A 13713-nucleotide genomic window follows, 5' to 3' on the forward strand; every position below is an offset into this window, starting at 1 on the left:
ATATAATGTCCCTAAACAAAATAAAAATGGAAAACTAGGGCAGTAATGGAAATAGCACACATTTAAAGAATATATAGAAGAAAATTTTTAAAAAAGTATTTCATTACTACCTCCAAGAAAAAGCAGCAGCATTTTAGATTTTAAAAATTGAGCAGTTTCTAGAAGAAATTATTGCGGAGTGTCTCCGGACATTGGTCTGGGTAAAGATATCTTGACTAACACCTCAAAAGCATAGGTAACCAAAACAAATACTGACAAACTACATTACATCAAGCTGATAAGAGTCTGTATAGCAAAGGAAACAATCAACAAAGTGAAAACACAATCTATAGAAAAAGAGAATGTATTTACAAACTACTCTTCCACCAAGAGGTTAATATTGAGAAGACATATAAAACTCAAAGACAAAAAAACCAAATCATTGGATTTTTAAATGAGCAAAAGACCTGAATCAACATTTTTCAAAAGAAGACATACAAATGGCCCAATATACAGAAATAGTAAAAAATATCCAACACTACTCATCATCAGGTAAATACAAATGAAAGCCACAATGAGATTATCACCTTATCCCAGTTAAAATTGCTACTATGAAAAAGACAGAAAATAACAAATGCTGGCAATGATGTGTGGAAACAGGAATGTTCATATGCTGTGGTGGAACCTGTAAAGCAGAAGAGCCACTAAGGAAAGTAGTATGAATGTTCCTCAAAAACCTAAAATAGAACTGCCATAAATCGAGCAATCCCACTGCTGGGGATATATCCAAAAAAAAATAAAACCAGTATATCAAAGAGTTATCTGCATACCCATGTTTACTGCAGTACTGTTCATAACAGCCAAAATATGGAATCAATCTAAGTGTCTATCAGTGAATGAATGGATAAAGAAAATGTGGTGTGGAATATATACACACACACAATGAAATATTATAAAGCTATGAAAAAATGAAATCCTGTCATTGGCAGCAACATAGATGGAACTAAAGGACATTACATTAAGTGAAATAAACCAGGCACAGAAAGATAAATATCACATTTGCTCACTCATATGCTGGAGCTAAAAAAAATTATTTCATGGAGATAATGAACAGAATGGTAGTTATCAGAGTCTGGCAAGGGTAATGGGGAGACGGAGATAAAAAGGTTTGGTTAATAAGTACGAAAATACAGTTAGAAAGAATAAGATCTAGTGTTCAGTAGCACAATAAGGCAACTATAGCTAATAGCAATTTATTTTACATGTCAAATAGCTAATTACAGAAGAAGATTTGGAACATTCTCAACACAAAGAAATAATAAATGTTGGAGGTGATCATTACACATTGGAGGCCTGTATCAAAATATCACATGTACCCCATAAATATGTATAATTATTATGTACCCACAAAACTTAATAATAATTTCTTTTTTAATTGAGCAGTTTCAAGGCAGAGAGAATCCTTGTTACAAAACTTGCTCTAGATTCAATAATCATACAAGTGAAATCCTTACCTTTTGGTCCAATCTTTGCAAGAATAGAGTGAATCTGTACCATTAACTCCTCATGCGGGGGAGATTCTTTGCTGACATTCACAAGCAACTGTAACAATATTTGTGAACCTCCTCTGGAAACTAAGACATTCGCTCTCCGACCTCCACCTAAAAATTTCAAAAATAAATAAATTTTTTTCAATAGCAAATCCTCCAATTTCCACATTAAGTATCCTAACTTGTTAGCATACAAGAAATGGTTTAAAATGAAGACTTCTAAAATCAAAATACCATCAAAATCATATTTTTAACCTAATTTAGTTAGAAAAAAACACGAAGAATAAACACATGTGATGCCAAAATTCTAGATTCAAAACTCTGAAACACATGACTACCAAGGTGTAGAAGAGATATTTCAAGATACCAAAAATAAAGGAACAACAAAAGGGTAAAACATTTTAATTTTTAAATTCCAATACTCAGATTACAGTCTCTATTATCAGTGTTAGAAAATTTCGAGTCAAGTGCACACAACACAATGTTGACCACTGTTTACAAACAGAAATTAGAACCAAAGGAAACAAAAACTTACCACCTGATAACAGCTCAACAAGAATGCTTAAGACATTGAGTGCAGTTTGAAGATCTTTTGTGTTCTGAAATAAATAATTTGCTTTATTAAAACACTGTAAATTTGTGACTCTCAAAAACTTTTTGTACCTGCTGGGAACTACCAATTATTTGACAAATGACCTTTCCAATGTCTCTAGGAACAAATGTATTCAGGTTTCTACTATTCTCTTTCATCATTTCAGTCTCTGATTCTTGCCTTTAAGAATTTTTAGGCTTGGCGCCTATAGCTCAACCGGCTAAGGTGCCAGCCACATACATCTAAGGTGGTGGGTTCGAATCCCCAGCCCGGACCCGCCAAACAACAATGACGGCTGCAACCAAAAAAGAGCCGGGCGTTGTGGCGGGCGCCTGTGGTCCCAGCTACTTGGGAGGCGGAGGCAGGAGACTCGCTTGAGCCCAGGAGTTGGAGGTTGCTGTGAGCTGTAATGCCACGGCACTCTACCCAGGGGGACAGCTTGAGGCTCTGTCTCAAAAAAAAAAAAAGAATTTTTACAAATCATTTTAAATTATTTGCTTAATATCAACATTAAAAGAATTAATCTGTCATTTGAATTCCCCATTTTATACTAAAGAGATAATAAATTAATCAAAATGTAAAAGGCACTACAATGGATATATGGTGCCTACTCAACCACCTAGCTCCCCTCTCGGAAATTATGTTTCCTGCCAAAGATAATATGAAATCCATGTAAATATTCACTTATATATATATTTACTTCTCTATAAGAATAAAAGAAATCCATGTAAACATACATATCTATACTTATAAATTTGTCCAAATGGTATTGCATTTTGATATTTTATATACCAATAAATAAAGAGCTTCTTTATTCTTTTTAAGGGACAGGGGACATATTCCATAATATAGCTATATCATCATTGTTTATGTAACCAGTCACCTACCCAGAAGATATTTAGGTTGCTTTTAATATTTTCCTATTTAAAATTGCAACAAATAACTAAGTATATTTATATGAAGTATATGAGATCAATTCCTGGAATTTGGGGGTCAAAGAATATGGGCATTTATTTTGATAAATATGACCAAGTTGTTCTCCACTGAATAATGGTTACTCCCATCACCATTGTAGAAGAGTAACTGGACAACTAATCTAGCAAGTGAAAATGTTTAAATATTATACTTTGGCTATATTTAACTTAGTAAAAGTGATTGATGTTCAATCTCAATGACGTTCCTGTTTCTTTTCCTGGGAATTATTTGTTCATAGCCTTTACAGAGTTTTCCACTGGGTTACTGATTTTTTTTTTCCTTATTGGTTGTACAAGTTCATTATATGTCGAAACTGTGAGTCAAAATATTTTTTCCTGAGTTTCCCAAGTATCTGCAGGGTTTTTTCATGTACTTTTTGTTAATATGGTTGAATTTTTCAATCTGTTCTTTTATAGCTCCAATTTTTTCATACTTAGAAAAGCCTTCTTCGTTCTTAGATTACTTTAAAATTTCTCCATTTGCTTCCTCTAGTATTATAATTTCATTTTCCATGCTTAAATCTTTATTTGATATAGAATTTATTTTGGTGTTGGATGCAGGAAGTAAGGATTCAATGCTATATTTTTCAAGATAGGTACCAATAACTAATCTCTATTCCTCATAGACCTGAAATGCTAACTATGTTAAACAGTACTAAATTCTCTAAGCACTTAAATGTATTCAATTACACTGATTTGTATTTACTATTCATACATAATTTGTAATCTATTTTAATTACTCGAGTTTTATAATGTGCTTTGATATTTGGTGACAACAGTCCTTTCTCATTTCTCTTCTTTTTCAGAAATGTGCTTTCTATTTTTGCTTATTTTTTTCCCAATTTGGACTTTAGAAACAAAACTGCTTGTAATTTTTATTGAGATTGCTCTGAAGTGACAGGTCAATTTATAGAGAAATGACATCTTTATGATGCTGAGACATTTTATCAAAGAACATGAATTCATTCCTTGTTCTTAAAATTGTACTGAATAAAATACAGAATCCTGATTCTGAATATATCCTGATGGCCTACCCAAAACCCATAGAAATTTAATTATCATCAATATAATGGAGTAAAAAGAAAATCACAAGTGTATATCAGCTAACACAGGACAATAAATAATAATTTTCAGCATCGATTATTTATTTTAAGCTCAAGATTTATTTCCAGCTAATACTTTATGTCCCATTACCAATTAGAATGGCATGCTAGTATTAAAATTTATGGTTATCATTATAATCATAGGGAAATACACTTAAATATTCACCTAATATATACTAGAATATTTATAAAACCATCCCAAATAATAAAAACACAAAAAACTTTTCATTCATTGGCTTTACTTCTAAGATAGTAAGTTGGTGCAAAAGTAATTGCGGTTTTGGGCCATAGATTTTAAAATTATTATAACTAGGCTTAAACACATCCTTACTAATCAAAATAGGAATCATTACAATCAACATATTGTTGCCAATAAGAAATAAGTTTGTTTCCTCCTATAGAGTAAAACTCCATGCTTTGGGATTCGAGGAACTGTTGGAAAGCATTTTCTGCATCCTGCTGGTTGTGGAAGCATTCTCCCTGCAAAAAGTTGTCAAGATGCTGAAGAAGTGGTATTCTGTTGGCAAGAGGTCAAGTGAACATGACAGGCGAGGCAAAGCTTTGTAGTCCAATTTGTTCAACTTCTGAAGCAGTGGTTGTGTGATGAGCAGTTGGCTGTCGTCATGGAAAAGAATTGGGCCCTTTCTGTTAACCACTGCCCAGTTGCAGGCATTAAAGTTTTCAGTGCATCTCACTGATTTACTGAGCATATTTCTGAGATGTGATGGTTTCACCAGGATTCAGAAAGCTGTAGAGGATCAGACTGGCAGCAGACCACCAGTCACCATGACGTTTTTTGGCTGTTGTTGTTGTTTGGTGCAAGTTGGCTTTGGGAAGTGCTTTGGAGGTTCCTATCAGTCCAATCCCTAAGCTGGTCACTGCCAGTTTTGGTCACATGTTACCCTCTGATCAAGAAATGGTTCATTGTTGTTGCATAGAATAAAAGAAGACTATTGGAAATGATGGTTGCTCTGATTTTTGGTCAGCTCATTAGGCACACACTTACCAACCTTTTTCACTTTTCTAATTTGCTTAAAATGCTAAACAACCATAGAACATTAACACTGGGTTTTGTTTTTTTTTTTTTGAGACAGAGTTTTACTATGTCACCCTGCATAGAGTGCCATGGTGTCACAGCTCATAGCAACCTCAAACTCTTGGGCTTAAGTGATTCTCTTGCCTTAGCCTCCCAAGTAGCTGGGACTACAGGCGCCCACCACAATGCTTGGCTATTTTTTTTTGTTATGGTTGTCATTGTTGTTTAGCAGGCTCAGGCCAGGTTCAAACCAGCCAGCCTTGGTGTATGTGGCTGGTGCCCTACCCACTGAGTTATGGACACCACCAACATTGCATTCTTTGGCAACTTTTCCTGTAGTTGTCAGAGGTTCAGCTTTGATAATTGAGCTCAATTGGTCATTGTCAACTTCCAATGACTGGCCTCTGAGCTCTTTATCATCAAAACTCGTGATGCGGCTCGGCGCCTATAGCTCAACCGCCTAAGGCGCCAGCCACGTACACCTAAGGTGGCGGGTTCGAATTCCCAGCCCGGACCTGCCAAACAACAATGACGGCTGCAACCAAAAAATATCCGGGCGTTGTGGCGGGTGCCTGTGGTCCCAGCTACTTGGGAGGTGGAGGCAGGAGACTCGCTTTAGCCCAGGATTTAGAGGTTGCTGTGAGCTGTAATGCCATGGCACTCTACCCAGGGAGACAGCTTGAGGCTCTGTCTCAAAAAAAAAAAAAAACTTGTGATGCATATCTTTTTTGCAAAACTTCTTGAACTATCACTGCACTGTAGGCTTGTTAGCAGTTCCTGGGCCAAATGCATTGTTGACATGAGTTGTCTCTGCTCTTTATGAACCATTTTGAACTTGAATAAGAAAATTGCTTGAATTTGTTTTTTATCTAATATCATTTCCATGGTCCAAAATAAACAGAAAATAAACAGCAAGTAATAAGACATTACCAAAAAAACATAAGGCAAGAAACGACCATGAAAATGATGTATAACATAACCACATTGATCTAAGAATATATTCTAGTATCAAACAGTAAATTTTAACAATGCAAAAACCACAACTACTTTTGTACCAACCTGATAAAACTTCTACATTTCATAAGCATATGAGTTTTTTTCTGTTCATTACTACTTGGTGTTAGCAGTTACATAATTAAAGCCTGTTAGTACCTCTAATGTTGAGAGCAGAACTTCTACTCCTGTAGAACCTTTGGCTGTCATTTCTCTCCTTGTTTTTTCTGAAAAGAAGAAAAATTTTTTTCTGAAACAGGAATCCAAACAAAGTATATATAGTTTTGTTGCATATAGCTAACGTAGAATCAATAAGTCTCCATTAGTGCAGTAAACATTCTGAACTGGTTCTGGATGTTCCTCCCTCTGATGCTCCTAATTCTACTCTGTGGGAATTTCTAGATTATAGTTAACAAGACCTTCCTTGCACTTCATCACAGCTGCTATCATGACCTAGTGACTCCATAGAAGTCCATTTAAAATCTTAAAACCAATAATATACAGAGTGTCCCAAAGTTCACCCATAAAGTCTCCATACATAGGGAAAGTAATAAATTGCAGATAAACATACTTTTATTTTTATTGTTGGGGATTCATTGAGGGTACAAAGAACCAGGTTGCACTGATTGCACTTGTTAGGTAAAGTCCCTCTTAAAATTGTGTCCAATTCCCAAGAGGTGTGCCATACTCCATGACCCTTCCACCCCCCTCCCTCCTTCCCTCTTCTTGCCCTCCCCTCCCCCACCCCCTACCATGTACTAGGTCATCAACTGTTGTCGTATCAGTACATAGGATTCTTGCTTCTCCACTCTTCTGATGCTTTACTAAGAATAATGTGTTCTACTTCCATCCAGTTCAATACAAAAGATGTAAAGTCTCCATCTTTTTCAATGGCTTAATAGTATTCCACGGTATACATATACCACAGCTTGTTAATCCATTTATTTACAAAATATTCATTATAAATTTTTATAAAATATTCTCTACATGTTGGCCACCTCTTTGTTCCAGAAGTGGTAGCAAGTTGAAAGAATGATAAAGAACCAATGTATTTTTTAAAATCATAATAAACCTGAGAATTTTTAAGAAGTGAAGAAAAATGTATTCTTAGTGAAAATGGGAAGAAAACAGGGTAATAAAAGTAAATTACAACATTTTACAAAATATTTACAAAGCATTGTGTTGATCACTTCTTTATAAAATTTTGTAATGAACAATCTATAAATAAAGGTACATTTAGCTACAATTTCTTATTTTTCCTACGTATGGTGACTTTATAGGTGACCCTGGGACACCCTATAGAACAAGTGCCAGAACTGGGGTCAAGATAGGAGGTCTTAACAGCAAGCTTCTTTCTTCATCTTTATGAGTAGAACTAGAAAACAGGTAATCAAAACAGGTGAAAAAAAAAAACTAGTACCATTTTCAAATGTTTTTATTGTACTAATACTATTCTAAAATTCTGAATCACACAAAAATAAACAAAACTAAAAAAGAGCTACTTCTGGAGAATATGGTGACCAGATCACCCAAATGATCCTTTTTCTCTCACTGGGATAAAAGAAAACAGAACAAATTACTTCTATTATATTTAAAGGTTTCTGGAGCTTCTTCACAATTGTTCTCCTTTTGATTTAATAAGAGAGGAAACCTACATCCCAGACTGACATTTAGGAAAGGAAAGGACATGTACTATTCTATGTACTTTTCCTACATCATCTCACTTATACCTCACTTGAATCCCCTGAGGGAAAAAAACCTGACTCTTTTTCTGGGTCAAAAATTTAAGAAAGAAAAAGAAACCTATACAAAGTCACTTAATAAGTAAGACAAAGCAACCCAGGTGTTTCTGAACCCAAATGCACTTATGCACTTATGAAAGCATCACAGGAATCGTTCTTTCAGCAGGATTAACTGCACAAGAAACTTGGTACCTCTCTCTAACTTTTTCAAACCTGAATTCTAAGCCGAATTTCTTTTAATATAGGACAACATCATGCATTTCACAGTTTGAGATTTACAGAACTAGCAACTCTGAATACAGTATGTATTCCACATTAAAGTCCGAAGGACTATTAGTATCAAATCCACTATTCCATGTGGAGATAGCCAAGGGAGTTTAAGAGCGGAACAACAAGTACCAGGCCCTGATGAGAGGAAATTATCAACACAGCTGGGAAAAAATAAAACTTGGGCCATGCCTTTACATTGAATATCATATTTATGCCCAAACCAAATGCTATTCAACATCATAAGCCTGACATCCATTTGAGAATTAAGTTACTCCAAATTAGGAGTTATTAATGAAAAGGAAAAATGTATAATAACTACGTTAATAACTACCTACAAAATAAATACGCTGGAAATTATGTCATATTTATCTTCAAACAACATCATGCTACCATGCATCATCTCAGATCATTAATGGATTTTGTTAAACTTACAGAAACCTTATATCTTTCAAAATAGAAACACTTGTAAGTGATATTAAGATCTAAAACACTGTTCAACTATCCCACTCTTCCCTTTCTTTCTCATTGAAGCTCCTTAAACAATTACTCTACGTTTTCTGTAATTATTTTATTTATCATTCACATTACAACATACTAACAATCTTGCTTCTAATCCTACCACAAAAACTTGAAAGTGTTATTTCTGTGGTTGATAATTTTTTAATTATCAAATCAAATAGACCTTTACTTTAACCAACCTCCTATGACACTTAATGATGTTGACTACTGCTTCTTCCCTTGGCCTTTTTGAATATAGCCATTCTCAGTTCTTACACTGCTACTGCTACCTTCTTTTTTCAACACGTTCAGTGATCCAAATGTTAGATTTTTAACAGACAAATAAAAAAATAGAAAACTAAAGCACAGAAAACAGACACTACAAAAAAAAAAAAAGAACCAATGTCTGAGTATATATATACTATTTTATTTTTTGAGAATAGAGTCCCATTTTGTTGCCCTCATTAGAGTGCCATTGTGTCACAGCTCACAGCAACCTCAAACTCTTGAGCTCAAGCAATCCTCCTGCCTCAGTCTCCCAAGTTGCTGGGACTACAGGCACTTGCCACAATACCTGACTATTGTCTTTTCTTTTCTTCTTCTTTTTTTTAGAGACAGGGTCTTGCTCTTGCTCAGGCTGGTCTCAAACCCCTGAGCTCAAGCAATCCACCCACCTTGGCCTCCCAGACTGCTGGGATTATAGGCATGAGCCACCACACCAGCCCGATTGTGTACTTTAGAATAGAAAAATAGTATCAGAAATAAATTACCAGATAGTTTAATGGTAGAATGCATAAGAAATAGGAAGTGAAATTTGACAATAGAACAAAAAAAGTATCCAATCTAAATAAGAGAATTAAGACTGAAAAATATGAGCCTCAAAAATGGCTGAAAAAAATACAAAAAGTCTTATACATATATAAGTATATTCCCTGAAAAGAGAAAATAAAGGAGAAACAAAATTTAAACAGCAAAAAAATTATCTAAATTTGGCTAAAGATATAAATTTTTAGATTCAAAACTCTCAGGATAAATACAAAGAAAACTACATCCAGCAAAATTTTAGAAAACCAAACCTAAAGCAAAGTCCTGAAATAAGCCAGAGAAAAATGACACATAAAATTTAGGAAAACAAAGATTCAAATAACAGTGAACTTCTCATTTGAAATTATGAGGGCAATAAAATTAAGGAATGGCAATTTTAAGTTCACTTTAAAGTGCTGAAAGACGAAATACGGTCAACCCAGAATTCTATAACCAGAAAAATATCCTTGAAGAATTAAGGTAAAATAAATCCACTGCCAGATAAAAGAAAAAAAAATTCTTCCACAGCAGACTTGAACTATCAGAAATGAGAAAGAAAATTCTGTAAATTTCTCTAAATCAAAATGCCAACATATCAAACTCATGTCTTTACGAAACAATAAAGAACTTCAGAAATGGCAAATATCTATAAAAACCTTCTTAATGTCTTTAAATTGCCCATAACTGAATAAAGCAAAGATTGTCTTGTAGAATTTATAATGTGGGCTCGGCGCCTATAGCTCAACCGGCTAAGGCGCCAGCCACGTACACCTAAGGTGGCGGGTTCGAATCCCCAGCCCGGACCCGCCAAACAACAATGACGGCTGCAACCAAAAAATAGCCGGGCGTTGTGGCGGGCGCCTGTGGTCCCAGCTACTTGGGAGGCGGAGGCAGGAGACTCGCTTGAGCCCAGGAGTTGGAGGTTGCTGTGAGCTGTAATGCCACGGCACGCTACCCAGGGGGAGAGCTTGAGGCTCTGTCTCAAAAAAAAAAAAAAAAAAAAGAATTTATAATGTGTATAGATGTAATACACGTGACAATTATACCTGAAGCAGGTAGAGATAAAAAGTTATACAGTTTTACTTTACATGAGGTTATAGTACTAACAAACTGTGAAAAATTAATGACACTTATTACAATCTCCAGAGAAATGACTAAAAAATACAAAGAGGTATAACTAAAAATCTAGTAAGTAAATTAAAACACAATTCAAAAAAAATGTTTGAATAATCCAAAATCAAGTAGGACAGGAAGAAAGAGGAATAAAAAACAGAAGGACAACCTATATCATCTTCACAAAACCCTCTTAATAGCCTTATCTAAAATAGGTACAGTTACCAGGACACTAACCTCAGCTTTCTCTACACCTTCTCTCGGGAAAATGTCATTCTACCCCCCATTACTTTAACAATCTATTGGCTCTTAATCCTGCTCTTCCTTCATAACATCTATACTGAGCTTTTCACTTTTTCTCCTTCCTTATAATGTCTAAGATTGTATAAGCTATAATTGTAACATTGTATGGTTACACTTTTCATTTTTTCTCCTTCATTATAAGGTCTAAGATTGCATAAGCTATAATTATAACATTGTATGGTTACATTAGCTACAACACACATAAGAACAGCATAAAGAAATGAGAAGGAAATGGAACCATATTGGAAGAAAAGTTCGACTTTACTCGAATTAAGCACACTGAATTATACTATAATAAAACACATATTCTAATCACTACAGGAACCACTAAGAAGAGAATTAAGATTCTTAAAACCTAAACATAGTACTGAAAGCTCTAGCCAGAACAATCTGGCAAGTGAGAGAAATAAAGGGTGTCCAAATCAAGAAAAAGGTTAAACTATAATAGTAACTTGTCACTGATGATATCTCATATCTAAGACTTCATCACCAGACTCCAGGAATTGATAAATTCAACAAAGTCTCAGGTTACAAAATCAATGTACACAAATGAGTAACATTTCTACATACCAGTAACTGTCAAGTTTAGAGTCAAATCAAATATTCAATTCCATCTGCAATAATTACCAAGAACTAAAATACTTAGGAATACATTTAACAAAGGAAGTAAAAGATCTCTGCAAAGAGAACTATAAAACACAAAGAAAAAAATCACAGATGACACAAATAGAAAAACATCAGACTCATGGATAGGCTTAATCACTTTTAATCACATGTTATCAAAGTGTCCATACTCACCAAAATGATTTACGCATTCTAATGCAATTTCCATCAAAATACCAATTCCCATCATATTTCAGAGATCTAGAAAAATAATTCTATGCTTTGTTTAGAACCAAAAAAGAGTCTGCATGGCTAAAGCAATCTTAAGCAAAAAGAATGCAACTAGAGGCATCACATTATCAGACTTCAAACTACCAGACTATATTGTAAAGTTGTCATAACCCAAACAGTATCATACTGGTACAAAATAGAGACAAAGACCAATAGAACAGAACAGAGAACCCAGATATAAAACAATCTGGGTTCTACAGATTGGTTGGTTCTACAACCAACTAATCTTTGAGAAAATAGACAACAACATAGCCTGGAGAAAAGAAGCCCTATTAAATAAATGATGCTGAGGAAATTGAAAAGGCACATGAAGAAGAATGAAACAGGACCCCTTCTCTCTTCCCACTTACAAAAATTAATTCAAGATGGATAAAAGACTTATATGTGGGCTGGGTGCAGTGGCTCACACCCGCAATCTCAGCACTCTAGCAGACTGAGGCAGGTGGATTCCTTGAGCTCACAAGTTTGAGACCAGCCTAAGCAAGAGCAAGACCCCATCTCTACTAAAAACAGAAAAACTAGCTGGGCATAGTTGTGCACGTCTATAGTTCTAGCTACTTGGGAGACTGAGCAAGAGGACTGCTTAAGCCCTAGAGTTTGAAGTTGCCATGAGCTATGATGCCATGGTTCTCTCTCCCCAGAGTGACAGAGTGAGGCTCTGTCTCAAAAAAAAAAAAACAATGGCTCAGTGCCTGTGGCTCAAGTGGCTGAGGCGCCAGCCATATACACCTAAGGTGGCGGGTTTGAATCCAGCCCAGGCCCGCCAAACAACGATGGCTGCAACCAAAAAAATAGCTGCGTGTTGTGGCAGGCACCTGTGGTCCCAGCTACTTCGGAGGCTGAAGCAGGAGACTCGCTTGAGCCCAGGAGTTGAAGGTTGCTGTGAGTAGTGATGCCATAGCACTTTACCCAGGGGGACAGCTTGAGGCTCTGTCTCAAAAAAAAAGACTTAAATGTAAGGAATGAAACCAGAAGAATTTCTATATAGAAAATACTCTTCTACATGTCAGGCTAGGCAAAGGATTTATTACTAAGTCCCCAAAAGCAATTGTAATACAACAAAACAAAACTAAATAAACAGGACTCAATTGCATTAAAAGACTTTCAGCGCCCAGCAAAGAAAATCAACAAACAGACAACCAAGAGAATGGGAAAATATACTCACAAACTATTCACCTTATAAAGGACTAGTACAGAGAATCTACAAAGAACTCAAACAAGTCAGCAAGGAAAAAACAAACAACCCCATTAAAAAGTGGAAAAAGACATGAACAGAAGTTTTTCAAAAGAAGATATACAAATAGCCAACAAACATATTTAAAAAAACGCTCAATATCACTAATTATCAGGATTACAATCAGACATCTCCTTACCCCTGTCAGAATGGCTATTAAAAAATAAAATAGATGCTGGTGTGGATGCAGAGAGAAAGGAATGTTGATACACTATTGGTGAGACTGCAAATTAGTACAACCTCTTATGTGAAGTAAAACCAGTATGAAGATCCCTCAAAGAATTAAACACAGACTTAACCATTCAATCCAGCAATCCCACTGCTGGATATCTACACAAAGGAAATACAGTCATTTTATCAAAAAGACATATGCATTCAAATGTTTATTGCAACACAATATACAAAAAAAAAAGTGTACCCCCTTAATATTTTGAGATTTAAAATTATTTTTTAAAAAATCAACAGGTGGCTCGGCGCCTATAGCTCAACCGGCTAAGGCGCCAGCCACGTACACCTAAGGTGGCAGGTTCGAATCCCCAGCCCCGACCCGCCAAACAACAATGACGGCTGCAACCAAAAAATGGCCGGGCGTTGTGGCGGGCGCCTGTGGTCCCAGCTACTTGGGAGG

At 35.5% G+C, this 13713-nt stretch overlaps 1 protein-coding gene across 1 annotated transcript in view; it reads right to left on the reverse strand.

Moving 5' to 3' along the window:
• Positions 1-13713, reverse strand: part of AGTPBP1 (ATP/GTP binding protein 1) — a 185611-nt gene that overhangs the window by 133919 nt on the left and 37979 nt on the right. The window contains exons 4-6 of the mRNA XM_012812988.2: positions 6387-6454; positions 2065-2128; positions 1494-1640 (exon numbers count right to left, since the gene is read on the reverse strand). Coding sequence (XP_012668442.1) covers positions 1494-1640; positions 2065-2128; positions 6387-6454 — 279 coding nt within the window. The remainder of the gene's footprint in view (positions 1-1493; positions 1641-2064; positions 2129-6386; positions 6455-13713) is intronic.

Source organism: Otolemur garnettii, unplaced genomic scaffold (assembly GCF_000181295.1).
Source record: "Otolemur garnettii isolate 467f Iridium unplaced genomic scaffold, OtoGar3 scaffold00006, whole genome shotgun sequence".
Lineage (NCBI taxonomy): Eukaryota > Metazoa > Chordata > Mammalia > Primates > Galagidae > Otolemur > Otolemur garnettii.